Consider the following 15,675-nt stretch of genomic DNA (forward strand, 5'->3'; position numbering starts at 1 on the left):
GACTGGTATCAGGCTGATATGTATGTATGTATACTCTGAGGTATTTCTAGGGAATGGAATTTCACTAAGAAAATACTGTCTATATTAAAGTAATATTTGAGCCTGCACTGCAGTGAAAGCGACTAGCAGCAGGCTTATTAATAACACTTCATAATTTTCATTTTTAAAACGTTTACTGGCATGTTAATCGTTTTTTCTGAGGTACTTGGTGATAAAACTTTATGGGCATGATTTTTACCACATGGCTGTCGTTTGTTTCTGAATAAAAACAGTTTACTGAGCTTCCCCACTGTTGTAATATGAGTGGGAGGGGCCTATTTTAGCGCTTTATTGCGCAGTAAAAATTTAGTCACAGTCTTCCTGTTTCTTCCTCCATGATCCAGGACGTCTCTACAGAGCCCAGGGGTCTCCAAAACTAGTTTTGAGGGAGGTAATCAGTCACAGCAGATCTGTGACAGTGTGTTTGACTGTGATAAAAAACGTTTATTATTTCAACTGTTATCCGTTTTGGGTATTAAGGGGTTAATCATCCTTTTGCTTGTGGGTGCAATTCTCTGCTAACTTTATACATTTTCTGTTAAAATTTGGTTGTTTTAACATATTTGGTTCATCGTTAATTCAACTGTCACATTTTTATGTTTCTTAAAGGCGCAGTAGCGTTGTTTATATAGCTTGTAAATTTATTTAAAAGTTTTTTTCCAAGCTTGCTAGTGTTATTGCTAGTCTGTTTAAAAATGTCTGACACAGATGAAGCTGTTTGTTCAATATGTTTAAAGGCCAATGTGGAGCCCAATAGAAATTTGTGCACTCAATGTATAGATGTTACTTTGAATAAAAGTCAAACTTTATATGTGAAAAATATATCACCAGACAACGAGGGGGAAGTTATGCCGACTAACTCTCCTCACGTGTCAGTACCTTCTCCTCCCGCTCAGGAGGTGCGTGATATTGTGGCGCCAAGTACATCAGGGCGGCCCATACAAATCACTTTGCAAGACATGGCTAATGTTATGACTGAAGTACTATCTAAATTGCCAGAATTTAGAGGTAAACGAGATCACTCTGGAATAAGAACAGAGTGCGCTGATAATAATAGAGCCATGTCTGATACTGCGTCACAATTTGCAGAACATGAGGACGGAGAGCTTCATTCTGTGGGTGACGGATCTGATCCAAGTAAACTGGATTCAGACATTTCAAATTTTAAATTTAAGCTTGAGAACCTCCGTGTATTACTAGGGGAGGTTTTAGCGGCTCTGAATGATTGTAACACGGTTGCAATTCCAGAGAAAGTATGTAGGCTGGATAAATATTTTGCGGTACCGGCGTGTACTGACGTTTTTCCTATACCTAAAAGGCTTACAGAAATTGTTAACAAGGAGTGGGATAGACCCGGTGTGCCTTTTTCACCCCCTCCTATATTTTGAAAAATGTTTCCAATAGACGCCACCACACAGGACTTATGGCAGACGGTCCCTAAGGTGGAGGGAGCAGTTTCTACTCTGGCTAAGCGCACCACTATCCCGGTGGAGGATAGCTGTGCTTTTTCAGATCCAATGGATAAAAAGTTAGAGGGTTACCTTAAGAAAATGTTTGTTCAACAAGGTTTTATATTACAACCCCTTGCATGCATTGCGCCTGTCACTGCTGCGGCGGCATTCTGGTTTGAGTCTCTGGAAGAGACCCTTAGCACAGCTCCATTGGATGAGATTATAAACAAGCTTAAAGCCCTTAAGCTAGCTAATTCATTTATTTCTGATGCCGTAGTACACTTAACCAAACTTACGGCTAAGAACTCCGGATTCGCCATTCAAGCGCGTAGAGCGCTGTGGCTTAAATCCTGGTCAGCTGATGTGACTTCTAAATCTAAATTGCTTAATATTCCTTTCAAAGGGCAGACATTATTCGGGCCCGGTTTGAAAGAAATTATCGCTGACATTACTGGAGGTAAGGGCCATGCCCTGCCTCAAGACAGGGCCAAACCAAGGGCTAAACAGTCTAATTTTCGTGCCTTTCGTAACTTCAAGGCAGGAGCAGCATCAACTTCCTCCGCTCCAAGACAGGAAGGAACTGTTGCTCGCTACAGACAGGGCTGGAAACCTAACCAGTCCTGGAACAAGGGCAAGCAGGCCAGAAAACCTGCTGCTGCCCCTAAGATAGCATGAAGTGAGGGCCCCGATCCGGAAACGGATCTAGTGGGGGGCAGACTTTCTCTCTTTGCCCAGGCTTGGGCAAGAGATGTCCAGGATCCCTGGGCGTTGGAGATCATATCTCAGGGATAGCTTCTGGACTTCAAAGCTTCTCCTCCACAAGGGAGATTTCATCTTTCAAGGTTATCAGCAAACCAGATAAAGGAAGAGGCGTTTCTACGCTGTGTACAAGACCTCTTACTAATGGGAGTGATCCACCCAGTTCCGCGGTCGGAACACGGACAAGGATTCTATTCAAATCTGTTTGTGGTTCCCAAAAAAGAGGGAACCTTCAGACCAATCTTGGACTTAAAGATCCTAAACAAATTCCTAAGAGTTCCATCGTTCAAAATGGAAACTATTCGAACCATCTTACCCATGATCCAAGAGGGTCAGTACATGACCACAGTGGATTTAAAGGATGCCTACCTTCACATACCGATTCACAAGGATCATTACCGGTATCTAAGATTTGCCTTCCTAAACAGGCATTACCAGTTTGTAGCTCTTCCCTTCGGGTTAGCTACGGCTCCAAGAATCTTTACAAAGGTTCTGGGCTCTCTTCTGGCGCTACTAAGACCGCGAGGCATAGCGGTAGCTCCGTACCTAGACGACATTCTGATACAAGCGTCAAGTTTCCAAACTGCCAAGTCTCATACAGAGTTAGTTCTGGCATTTCTAAGGTCGCATGGGTGGAAGGTGAACGTAGAAAAGAGTTCTCTATTGCCACTCACAAGAGTTCCCTTCTTAGGGACTCTTATAGATTCTGTGGAAATGAAAATTTACCTGACGGAGGACAGGTTATCAAAACTTCTAAATGCTTGCCGTGTCCTTCATTCCATTCAACACCCGTCAGTGGCTCAGTGCATGGAGGTAATCGGCTTAATGGTAGCGGCAATGGACATAGTACCTTTTGCGCGCCTGCATCTCAGACCGCTGCAATTGTGCATGCTAAGTCAGTGGAATGGGGATTACTCAGATTTGTCCCCTCTGCTAAATCTGGATCAAGAGACCAGAGATTCTCTTCTATGGTGGCTTTCTCGGCCACATCTGTCCAAGGGGATGCCCTTCCGCAGGCCAGATTGGACGATTGTAACAACAGACGCCAGCCTTCTAGGTTGGGGCGCAGTCTGGAATTCCCTGAAGGCTCAGGGATCATGGAATCAGGAGGAAAGTCTCCTTCCAATAAACATTCTGGAATTAAGAGCAATTTTCAATGCTCTTCTGGCTTGGCCTCAGTTAGCAACTCTGAGGTTCATCAGGTTTCAGTCGGACAACATCACGACTGTGGCTTACATCAACCATCAAGGAGGAACAAGGAGTTCCCTAGCGATGTTGGAAGTCTCAAAGATAATTCGCTGGGCAGAGTCTCACTCTTGCCACCTGTCAGCGATCCACATCCCAGGCGTGGAGAACTGGGAGGCGGATTTTCTAAGTCGCCAGACCTTTCATCCGGGGGAGTGGGAACTTCATCCGGAGGTGTTTGCCCAACTGCTTCATCATTGGGACAAACCAGATCTGGATCTCATGGCGTCTCGCCAGAACGCCAAGCTTCCTTGTTACGGATCCAGGTCCAGGGACCCGGGAGCGGTACTGATAGATGCTCTGACAGCACCTTGGGTCTTCAACATGGCTTATGTGTTTCCACCCTTCCCAATGCTTCCTCGATTGATTGCCAGGATCAAACAGGAGAGAGCATCGATCATTCTAATAGCACCTGCGTGGCCACGCAGGACCTGGTATGCAGATCTAGTGGACATGTCGTCCTGTCCACCATGGTCTCTGCCTCTGAGACAGGACCTTCTGATTCAGGGTCCTTTCAAACATCCAAATCTAATTTCTCTGAGGCTGACTGCATGGAGATTGAACGCTTGATTCTATCAAAGCGGGGATTCTCGGAGTCAGTGATTGATACCTTAATACAGGCTAGGAAACCTGTTACCAGGAAAATTTACCATAAAACATGGCGTAAATACTTATATTGGTGCGAATCCAAGAGTTACTCATGGAGTAAGGTTAGGATTCCTAGGATATTGTCTTTTCTACAAGAAGGTTTAGAAAAGGGTTTATCTGCTAGTTTGTTAAAGGGACAGATTTCAGCTCTGTCTATCCTTTTACACAAACGTCTGGCAGAAGTTCCAGACGTTCAGGCTTTTTGTCAGGCTTTGGCTAGGATTAAGCCTGTGTTTAAGACTGTTGCTCCGCCGTGGAGCTTAAACTTAGTTCTTAACGTTCTGCAAGGTGTTCCGTTTGAACCCCTTCATTCCATCGATATCAAGCTGTTATCTTGGAAAGTTCTGTTTTTAATGGCTATTTCCTCGGCTCGAAGAGTCTGAGTTATCGGCCTTACATTGTGATTCTCCTTATCTGATTTTTCATTCAGACAAGGTAGTTCTGCGTACTAAACCTGGGTTCTTACCTAAGGTAGTCACTAACAAGAATATCAATCAAGAGATTGTTGTTCCATCATTGTGCCCTAACCCTTCTTCAAAGAAGGAACGACTTCTGCACAATCTGGACGTCGTCCGTGCCCTGAAATTTTATTTGCAGGCAACTAAAGATTTTCGTCAAACTTCTTCCCTGTTTGTCGTTTATTCTGGACAGAGGAGAGGTCAAAAAGCTTCGGCTACCTCTCTCTCTTTTTGGCTTCGTAGCATAATACGTTTAGCCTATGAGACTGCTGGACAGCAGCCTCCTTAAAGGATTACGGCTCATTCTACTAGAGCTGTGGCTTCCACTTGGGCTTTTAAGAATGAGGCCTCTGTTGAACAGATTTGCAAGGCTGCAACTTGGTCTTCAATAAGGCGTAAATACTTATATTGGTGCGAATCCAAGAGTTACTCATGGAGTAAGGTTAGGATTCCTAGGATATTGTCTTTTCTACAAGAAGGTTTAGAAAAGGGTTTATCTGCTAGTTTGTTAAAGGGACAGATTTCAGCTCTGTCTATCCTTTTACACAAACGTCTGGCAGAAGTTCCAGACGTTCAGGCTTTTTGTCAGGCTTTGGCTAGGATTAAGCCTGTGTTTAAGACTGTTGCTCCGCCGTGGAGCTTAAACTTAGTTCTTAACGTTCTGCAAGGTGTTCCGTTTGAACCCCTTCATTCCATCGATATCAAGCTGTTATCTTGGAAAGTTCTGTTTTTAATGGCTATTTCCTCGGCTCGAAGAGTCTGAGTTATCGGCCTTACATTGTGATTCTCCTTATCTGATTTTTCATTCAGACAAGGTAGTTCTGCGTACTAAACCTGGGTTCTTACCTAAGGTAGTCACTAACAAGAATATCAATCAAGAGATTGTTGTTCCATCATTGTGCCCTAACCCTTCTTCAAAGAAGGAACGACTTCTGCACAATCTGGACGTCGTCCGTGCCCTGAAATTTTATTTGCAGGCAACTAAAGATTTTCGTCAAACTTCTTCCCTGTTTGTCGTTTATTCTGGACAGAGGAGAGGTCAAAAAGCTTCGGCTACCTCTCTCTCTTTTTGGCTTCGTAGCATAATACGTTTAGCCTATGAGACTGCTGGACAGCAGCCTCCTGAAAGGATTACGGCTCATTCTACTAGAGCTGTGGCTTCCACTTGGGCTTTTAAGAATGAGGCCTCTGTTGAACAGATTTGCAAGGCTGCAACTTGGTCTTCACTTCACACTTTTTCAAAATTTTACAAATTTGACACTTTTGCTTCTTCGGAGGCTGTTTTTGGGAGAAAGGTTCTACAGGCAGTGGTTCCTTCCGTGTAAAGATCCTGCCTGTCCCTCCCGTCATCCGTGTACTTTTAGCTTTGGTATTGGTATCCCATAAGTAATGGATGACCCGTGGACTGACTACACTTAACAGGAGAAAATATAATTTATGCTTACCTGATAAATTCATTTCTCCTGTAGTGTAGTCAGTCCACGGCCCGCCCTGTTTTTTACGGCAGGTCTAAATTTTAAATTAAACTCCAGTCACCACTGCACCCTATAGTTTTCTCCTTTCTCGTTTGGTTTCGGTCGAATGACTGGGTATGACGTAGAGGGGAGGAGCTATATAGCAGCTCTGCTTGGGTGATCCTCTTGCACTTCCTGTTAGGGAGGAGATATAATCCCATAAGTAATGGATGACCCGTGGACTGACTACACTACAGGAGAAATGAATTTATCAGGTAAGCATAAATTATATTATATATATATATAGAGAGAGAGAGAGAGAGAGAGAGAGAGAGAGAGAGAGATAGATATATCTCCTATCCTCACACGTACGTAGACACACACACCACGGAAATGGGCTGCGCTCTGAAACCGCAGTTGCTTTCATGTTCATTCCAGAAATCTGCGCCCTGAACTTGAGAACTGTTGAAGACAATTATTAGGTAACTACATATGTGTATTTACATGATTTCTGGCCAATGTGCAGAAGTAAAGCTTAACCTCGTTCCTTTCAACGTAGCACAATACATATTTCCAGTAACAATCCCAATAACCCCTGTGTAAGTTTTAAGGGCCTTGTTTTCCTCACACCATAGTAGTTACAAAACAAGCAAAATGAAAAGCAGACATTTTTATCTTTAAGTCCATCCTGGTTTACTGGTGGAGAGAGACCTTTGGTCCTAGTTTTGGTGATCTTACACATTTAATTTTGGAGATATTTATAGATTCTTATGAAACAGAATTCAGCAGCAAAAAAACATTGTTGTTCTAATCCATAAATTACCATTATGAAACTAGATCAAAGAATTATGCAAATGGTTGGTAGTTTTCAAAAGGTTAGAAACTACCATCTGTGTTTTGTTTAGTCAGTAAGAGTTGCTAGTTTCTAGGTTTCAGTAAACAAGCAAAATATTTTGGCTTCAAATAACTAAATGCATTTTGATTTTTTCCTTTTAGATGAGGAAACAGAGCCTAAAAAACTACAGGACCTAAGACCTAGTATGAGCAGACCTGTTGTAAGTATAGTTGTTGATAGTAAATGTAATCTTGAATAAATGGTCATTAGTCACACAATACTAATCAATGACTTTAGAAATAAAGTGCTCATATAGCTTTTAAATTAAAGGTATATAAAGCTGCAATAGAGGAAGGACATTTTTACTGCACCATTACTTCCATATACCTACCTGTATGTTAAACTCCTGCCACGGAGTTAAATGGACACTGAACCCAATTTTTTTCTTTTGTGATTCAGATAGAGCATGGCACTTTAAGCAACTTTCTAATTTACTCCTATTATCAAATTTTCTTCATTCTCTTGGTATCTTTATTTGAAATGCAAAAATGTAAGTTTAGATGCTGGCCCATTTTTGGTGAACAACCTAGGTTGTCTTTGCTGATTGGTTGATAAATTCATCCACCAATAGAAAAGTGCTGTCCAGAGTTGGCTTAGATGCCTTCTTTTTCAGATAAAGATAGCAAGAGAATAAAGAAATTTTGATAATAGGAGTAAATTGGAAAGTTGCTTAAAATTGCATGCTATATCTGAATAACGAAAGAAAAAATTTGGGTTCAGTGTCCCTTTAAGCATATAGGTAAAGGGACAGGAAACTCACATTTATTCTTTCATGATTCAAGTAGAGCATACAATTTGAAATATTTTCCGATTTACTTCATTATGTATCCTTTATGGAAGAGCATAGCTAGGTTCAGCTCCTGGGTGCTATTTGCTGATTGGTGAGTACGCAAATAAAATGTGCAGCCAGCAATCGGCACATAGGCAAGCAGTAGTGTTAAAATAAATACTTTAATGTATTAAAGTGGGATGTCAGTTTAAGTAAAGATTACCTGCAATAAAAGGCCTATTTGTGAAAACGAGTAAAATTCTACGCCTTTAAGACTTTAGGGGCCTTATTAAACATGATATAGGGGCCAACGTCCTAAGGTTCAGAGTTTTTTTTTTTTTTTAAGGCCCAGTATAGACTAATAATTGTTCCTTTACTGCTTCCACGCTATGTTATTATCCATCACTTACCCACTGAAGTTGCAAGCTAACCCTCTGCACCTGTGCGGCCAATCAGAAATCAGATAAGCATGCACAAGAATGCCTGGTGCACGTTACACTCGAGGTTTTAAGACGACAGATGCTCTCAACAGGGATTTATTTAACGTTGTGCTGCACTTTACTATAGTACATACAACAACTCCCTGAATTGCTTGCTGTTCTTTTGTTAAAGACCTACAATCCTTAAGAGTTGTTGTGCAGGCCCATGCAAGAAGGGAAGTTTGTGACATTTTAAGAGGATACGAATGGTTTTGGAATTAGAATATACTATAGTATATGCTTTTTATTATATTATTCTTTATTATTATTATTCTTTATTTATAAAGCGCCGACAGATTCCGCAGCGCTGCCCATGGGTACAAGGATAACAGTACAGTGGAGAAACAATACAATAAGACGCAACATTTTACAGACAAATACAGGGGGAATTATTATATCAGTTATACTGCACATTTTATCTAATACAGCAGGGATGTATTGACTAGGGAAGAAAATTATTAGTGAGTGGTGGTGTTCTTGTTCAGAAACACATATCATTTAAATAAGGTATTTTCTAATCTAATACAAACATTCCTCATTGTTAAAGTCACACCCACTTGACACTGACATATTTGACCAACAGAAGAAGATAATGTAGCAATAAAGTGTCCTATTTTTCTGAATAATTCAGAAATGTATTTCTGCAGTTTAGGATTACAAGGACATTAACTTCCTGTTTTTGTGTAAAAGTATGTTTGTCTCATACGCTAGGGCTGCTAAAAAGAATCTTATGTAACTTGCAAATCAAATAGCTGGTTTAGGCAATTTGCAACATTCTGAAAACCTAGATTACACATTTGTTTTATTTATTTTTTTGCTCTCTTGGGAGTGTGGGGTAAAGTACAATTTTTATACAAAAGCAAGGCTCGTTTATCAGTTCATTCAGATCATAGGCTTTATCGGATAGCAATGTTATTAGTATCTATGGTTATCAAGTTTTATCAGGTTATATATTTGTTTGTTAAAATGTCAGGCACCTTTTTTCCACCCATTTGTACACGTGCTCAGGCATTTGTGCAGACCCATTGATATTAGCATTGTGTGCTGTCATTATTGAGCATGAGAGAAAAACCTACACTTAAATAATTTGATTTAAAAAAATATATATATTCCTTTAGCAACAGGGCATGAAGAATCAAAGAAGTATTGTCTATATATTCATAAATATACACTGGCAGTTTTTTTACTGTAATGTAATTTTTCTACATCCTAATCCTAGAAGGGACATATGCATCTGAAATAAATCTCTACATTGTAAAACATATTTTAAAACTTGTCATTGTGTGACCACAGTTTGCATTGTTTTGCAGTCTAGGAACACACCCCTTTGAGATTTCTTGTGCGTGCTAAATAACAATAGTGCACTGCAATGTTATTTTTTTTCTCCACTAGGCCAAATTTAACATTTTATGAGACTTAAAGATTGTGTAGTATTTTTTTTATTATTATGCTTTATATTTAATTTATATCTAGCTTCTGAATGGTCTGCGCAGAAAAGAGCAGCTAAAACATACTCTAGGTGTTTTTAGGGGTGCTGGAAAACAATATACATAACTCTGCATTCTCTTCGGCCATTTAAAACACATTTGATTATACATCTTTTATAATACAATCCTTGTTTCTGACACTAAAAATATAAATAAATTTACTCAAAGGGACATTCTACACTAGATTTTTCTTTGTATAAATGTTTTGTAGATGACCCATTTATATATAGTCCATCTGGGAGTATTTTAGTAGCAATGTGTAGTTTTGCATATTTTTAAATAACATTGTGTTGATTTTCAGACTCCTAACCAAGCCCCAAAGTTTTAGATGTATACTGATGTCTACAGATTCCTGTGGCACCTGTTTGTCTAATAGGTCTTTTCATATGGGGTGGGGGGAGTGTGTGCTCTTCCTGCTATCTCAGCCACTTTCAGTGGGTGTCCCAGCCTAACCTTATCAACAGTTCTAAATTGGGAGCTTCTAAGTACGTTTTTAAAATGTTTTATACTGGCTTTTTATATCCGTATCTGTCCATATTCTTCATTATAGTAGTGTCTATTACATGCAGTTATATGAAATGTATGTATATGGTTCCTTTAAATGCCCCCTTTACACTAACCACCTTCCCAAGGGTCCGTTTTCCCATTGAACTAGTGTTGCTTCATTCACGGGGATCAGCTGTTTACATGATTTTCTTTTTCTGTAGGTCTCTAGTTTAGAGGCCCGATCAGCAGCTTTGTCTTGGGATCTTGAGATCAGCACACTTAACAGAGAGAGTCCCACAACCCTCTTATTAGGTACCTTCATCTATGAGGTGACTCTGTCCAACAATGGAAAGAATGGGAAGTTCAAACATGTCTATTCGTAAGTAGCTGGAGCATCTGTCAGTTATAAACATTCATGTGCTTGTGTAGATTTATTATAGTGGGCAATAAATACTGGGTTACTATTTGTATTCTGCAGGGGAGAAGCTACTACATGCACTTTGACAGATCTTCGACCAGCAACAGACTACCATGTTAGGTACGTTATAAACCCACATGTGACATTTCTTGTAAACATAAATCATGAGGTTTATATAAATACTTACTCTAACATTTTATTATCAGTTAAAGGGACATGAAAACAAAACCTTTTTCTTTCATGGTTGAGATAGTCCATGCACATTTAAACAACTTCCTAATTTACTTCTGTTATCAGATTTTCTTTGTTCATTTGGTATCTTTTGTTGAGAAGCAGGAATGTAAGCTCAGGAGCATGCACGTTTCTGGAGCACTATATGGGCATCCGTTTTGCAAAAATGTTATTCATATGCAAGAGCACTAGATGGCTGCACTATCTCCTACCATGTGTAGTGTTCCAGACACCTACCTAGGTATCTCTTCAACAAAGGATACCATAGGAACAAAGCAAATTTGATTATAGTAAACTGGAAACTGTTTTAATTTCATGCTCTGTCTGAATCACAAAGAACATTGTTGGGTTTCATAACCCTTTAATAGTAGTTTACGTGTATGTGTATAAAGGTCCCTTTTAACAGATTGTTCCTAGAAAAATTTAAAATTGTGCTTGATGCTTAAAAATTATTATTTTCCCTTTGTTTTACACTCAGTGGAGTAGTAACGGTAGGAGCATGGTCTTTACCACCTCTAAAGTAAGTTTATTCCATGAATCAACCTTCCTTTCTGTAGGAAGTGCTTCCACAAATTACTCCTCTTAAGTAGTACACTTAAATGTAAGATCATTATCTCTAAAAGTTAAAGGGACACTCGTCAGAATTAAAATTTCATGATTCAGAGCAGCGCAATCTTTTTATCTTTACGCTTTTTGCGTCACCAGCTCCTACTGAGCATGTGCAAGAATTCACAGAATATACGTATATATTTGTGACTGGCTGATTGCTGTCACATGATACAGAAGGACTTGAAATAGACATAACGTTGATATTTGTAGGGAAAAAAAATCTTGTACTATTTAGCATTCATTTGTTGATTATGCAAATCTACTGTATTTACTGGTCCTTTAATTTTATTCCTGCATTCTCATTCTTACCATGTGAAGTCTACTTAAAATCTAATACAATTTATTTTAGCTATGAAAAATCTATTGCATTCCTTTAAATCTCTGAGCTATGTAAATACATCTGTGATAAACTAGTAAATGAGAAATGGGGAGGTTTTAAAAGCATGCGTAGAAATATAGTAGTTGATAATATCCCAATGCCCCAATTGCTGCAGTGTGTTTTCGTATTGAAAAGATGAACATGTTCATATTATTTACACCGAGCACCTGGAAAGCAAAGTGCATTTGAGAATAATTTCAAATAATATAGGTAATTTGTCTATTATTATTATTTTTATTTTGCAATTAGATGTCATATCCCCCTGGCTTTTCATGTATATGGAAAAAAAAATATTGTCCTGTTGTTAATCCTACATTGTTTGAAGCACCCCAAATTTGAATTTAACTGTTTATTTTCTTTGTATTCTCTAGAGTTGTAGCAACCTGTCCATCATTAGAGGGCTCCATCTCTGATATAGTGAATTTTACAACCGAAAGCTGTGAGCCAGAACCTCCAACTCCCCCCAAACTCATAAGCCGAAGCAAAAATTATCTAAATCTACAATGGAAGGTGTGTGGTTGCTAGGTCTAGTTAATGAAATATTAATTGTACAACTGTATACGCTGAGTTTTTCAAATGCTAAAAACTTGTATTCCTGAAAACCCATAGCAGCATCCTAAATTGACCTATTAAAATAAGTTAATTTGCATCACATTGATTTGTCAGAATTCTAATACAGGCGTATAGCGGGTTTAGTTCCAGACCACTGCCATAAAGTCACACACATTGTTTGGTTTCCCAGTGCATATAAATGTTATATTTACACTATACTGAAGTCTAATAAGTGTGCAATAACATTGTGTCTAAAAAAACAATGTACATACCTTAATTAAAATTACTGTATTGTTAAAAAATGAGCCTACGGCGAGTTATAATCTTTTTGCTGGTGGTGTATGTATATCTATATAGGTGTTTATGTGTGTGTATGTGTATATATGTTGTAAAAATGGTGCCAATAAACTTGCTCGACATAGGGTTGCAATAAACATTCAATTTGTAAAAACAGCCATATCTGCAAAAGGGCAATAAAACGAGGTATGTCTGTACTTTTTTTCATTGATTTAAATTGGGTGCATTGAAATGGTGCCCATCAGTTCTAGAAACTGGATATTCTGAACATTGATTAGAGCAACATTTTAGTGTACCTGTTCTCAAAAACTTATATACAGTGTTTATGTAGAATAGGTGCCTTAAAACAGGTTAAGATTTGTGCATTTCCTAAAAGGACTAATTAAAGGGATAGTATAGTCAAAATTAAACGTTCTTTATTCAGATAGAGAATGCAAGTTTAAGCAATTTTCTAATTTACTCCTATTATCAATTTTTCTTTGTTCTCTTGGCATCTTTATTTACAAAATCTGGAATGTAAGCATAGAATCCGGCCCATTTTTGGCTAAGCACCTGGGTAGCACTTGCTGAATGGTATCTAAATGTAACCATGCAATCAGCAAGTGCTAGCCCAGGCCTGAACCAAAAAAGGCCTGGCTTCTTCGCTTACTTTGCAGCTTTTAAAAATAGATACCAATAGAACGAAGAAAAATTGATAATAGGAGTAAATTAGAAAGTTGCTTAAAATTGCATTCTCTATCTGAATCGTGAAAATTTAATTTTGACTAGACTCCCTTTAAGTAAAAATAGTTTGCATTAAAAAATTGTTTAAAAATTGCTGGCAAGTATGTATTTTAAAATAATTTTCAAAATAAGCAAAATGAACTACATAGCTAAGCTGCCTGGAACAGCTAACTCCACCCATCTTATCAGTGTTTAGATACAGTCATTGTATTTCAACTAAGTTCACAGCTTCTAGGTATGCTCCAGCAGATAATCCCTATTTGCTTTTGCATTTTACCAAAAGCACAATAAACATAGATACAGTCATAAAAGGAATTGTGTGGGGGGAGTTAGAGCTTTACAATTCAGAAACTAAAAAGGTGTTAATGGCAAAGCACTACAGTATAACTTTGCAGGTAAAGTAATTAAAGTACAGATTATATTATTTTGTCTCTATCCAAACTTGTTTTATGTCCCTTTAAGTTTAGGGCTGAAAGAAGTAAATTGTGCCTCAATAAAATAAGATTACATTTTCATGTTCTCAGTCTTTTGTCTTGTGCATAATAAGTAAATCTATGTATATAACCATTCTGCTATATTTTGAGGGTCACATTCTTCTATTATTTTTTTTTAACTTCAGGCTTCCAATGACAACGGTTCCAAAATTACTGGCTTTCTGTTGGAATGGGATGAGGTAATGTTTGTTTAAGATATATATTAGCATTGTTTTCAAATCATCTGTAGAGGATAAATAGTAAGAACCTGAGTTTTAAATTAAACTGGTTTAATTAAAGTGTCATGGTTTAGAAAGGACATGCAATTTAAAAAAACAAAACAAAAACACCTTTCCAATTCTTACCAAATTTATTTAATTGTCTTTGTATCGCTTTCTTCATAGTAAACACTGGTAGGCTGTTAGGAGCTGAGAAGCGTGCATAAGTCTTTAGTGTTCTATGGTAGTAGTGTTTGCAACAATGTATAACACTGCTACAAAGATTTTTGCAAATTTTGCTGCCATAGAGTATTAGACACGTGCACAGTCTTTAACTCCTATGAGGTTTACTCTTCAACAAGATACCAAGACAAGATACCAAGACAAGATAACAAGACAAAGGACAAATTAAGTCAACTGGATTTTTTTTTTATTTCATAATGTCCCTTTTAAACTTTTATAGGAACTGTAATAGCTAAAAGGTGTTTTTTTTTAAATATAGTTATAGTGAATTTCAGCTAAAAAAAATACATAGAGGCCGAATTATCAAATGTCTGTCGGACCTGATCCGAGAGACATCGCTGAATGCGTAGAGCAATACGTTCTCCGTATTCAGCATTGCACCAGCAGCTAACAAGAGCTGCTGGTGCAACGCCGCCCCCTGCAGACTCGCGGCCAATGGGACGCCAGCAGGGGGGTGTCAATCAACCCGATCGCACTTGATCAGGGTGAATTGTGGCGATTCCTGTCGGACAGGGTTATGGAGCAGCGGTCTTTAGACCGCTACTTCATAACTGCTGTTTCTAGCAAGTCTGAAGACTCGCCAGAAACACGGCCCACAAGCTCCATTCGGAGCTTGATAAATGGGCCTCATAGTATTGTGCAGAAGGGACCAATAGGTTTTAAATATTTTTAAATTCTTGTTTTATTGGGAATTTAAAAGCTTAAAGTAGAATGTCTTGCATGTTGCAAATTATAATTGCATGAAAAATGCATTCCATAACTTAGATATATTTGATTTATTATTATTGCAAAGGCAGTTTCACAGCTCCCTACTTAATTTTCATGAAATATTTTAATTTTTATTTAGAGCTTTTTTTCCTCCTTTAGAAAATCTTTGGTGTATTTTTTTAAAAAAAGTACATTGATTATTTTTCATGTGTGTGTGACAATTCTAAGAAGTTTAACAATAATAAAGCACATTAATTTAATATGTAAATACTTGGACAAAAGGAGAATATATATGAATTAAGCAAGACAATAACGTAAAACAAAGATAAGAGATTAAGCTAAATAAATATACAGTGAATTTTTTTTTTTTTGTCTTTTTAAACAAATTGCTTGTCTATATACCGATGTGGGTTAGTAAAAAAAAAAAATTGCTGTTGAGATATATATTTGGAATAGTTCTTAAAGGGACACTGACATTTTTTCTTTTGTGATTCAGATAGAGCATGCAATTTTAAGCAACTTTCTAATTTACTCCTATTATCGATTTTTCTTTGTTCTTTTGTTATCTTTATTTGAAAAAGAAGGCATCTAAGCTAAGGAGCCAGCCAATTTGTTGTTTCAGGACCCTGGACAGCTTTTGTTTATTGGTGGGTG

The 15,675-nt window shown here is 38.1% G+C and overlaps 1 protein-coding gene across 1 annotated transcript in view; it reads left to right on the top strand.

Annotated features, from left to right (window-relative positions):
- The window catches only part of LOC128664026 (fibronectin type-III domain-containing protein 3A-like), a 170,451-nt gene that overhangs the window by 58,124 nt on the left and 96,652 nt on the right, over positions 1 to 15,675 (top strand). The window contains 5 exon segments of the mRNA XM_053718678.1: positions 7,051 to 7,109; positions 10,392 to 10,549; positions 10,649 to 10,708; positions 12,179 to 12,317; positions 13,999 to 14,052. Of these exon segments, the coding sequence (XP_053574653.1) occupies positions 7,051 to 7,109; positions 10,392 to 10,549; positions 10,649 to 10,708; positions 12,179 to 12,317; positions 13,999 to 14,052 (470 nt within the window).

The sequence above is a fragment of the Bombina bombina genome, chromosome 1 (assembly GCF_027579735.1).
Source record: "Bombina bombina isolate aBomBom1 chromosome 1, aBomBom1.pri, whole genome shotgun sequence".
In the NCBI taxonomy this organism is placed as follows: Eukaryota; Metazoa; Chordata; class Amphibia; order Anura; family Bombinatoridae; genus Bombina; species Bombina bombina.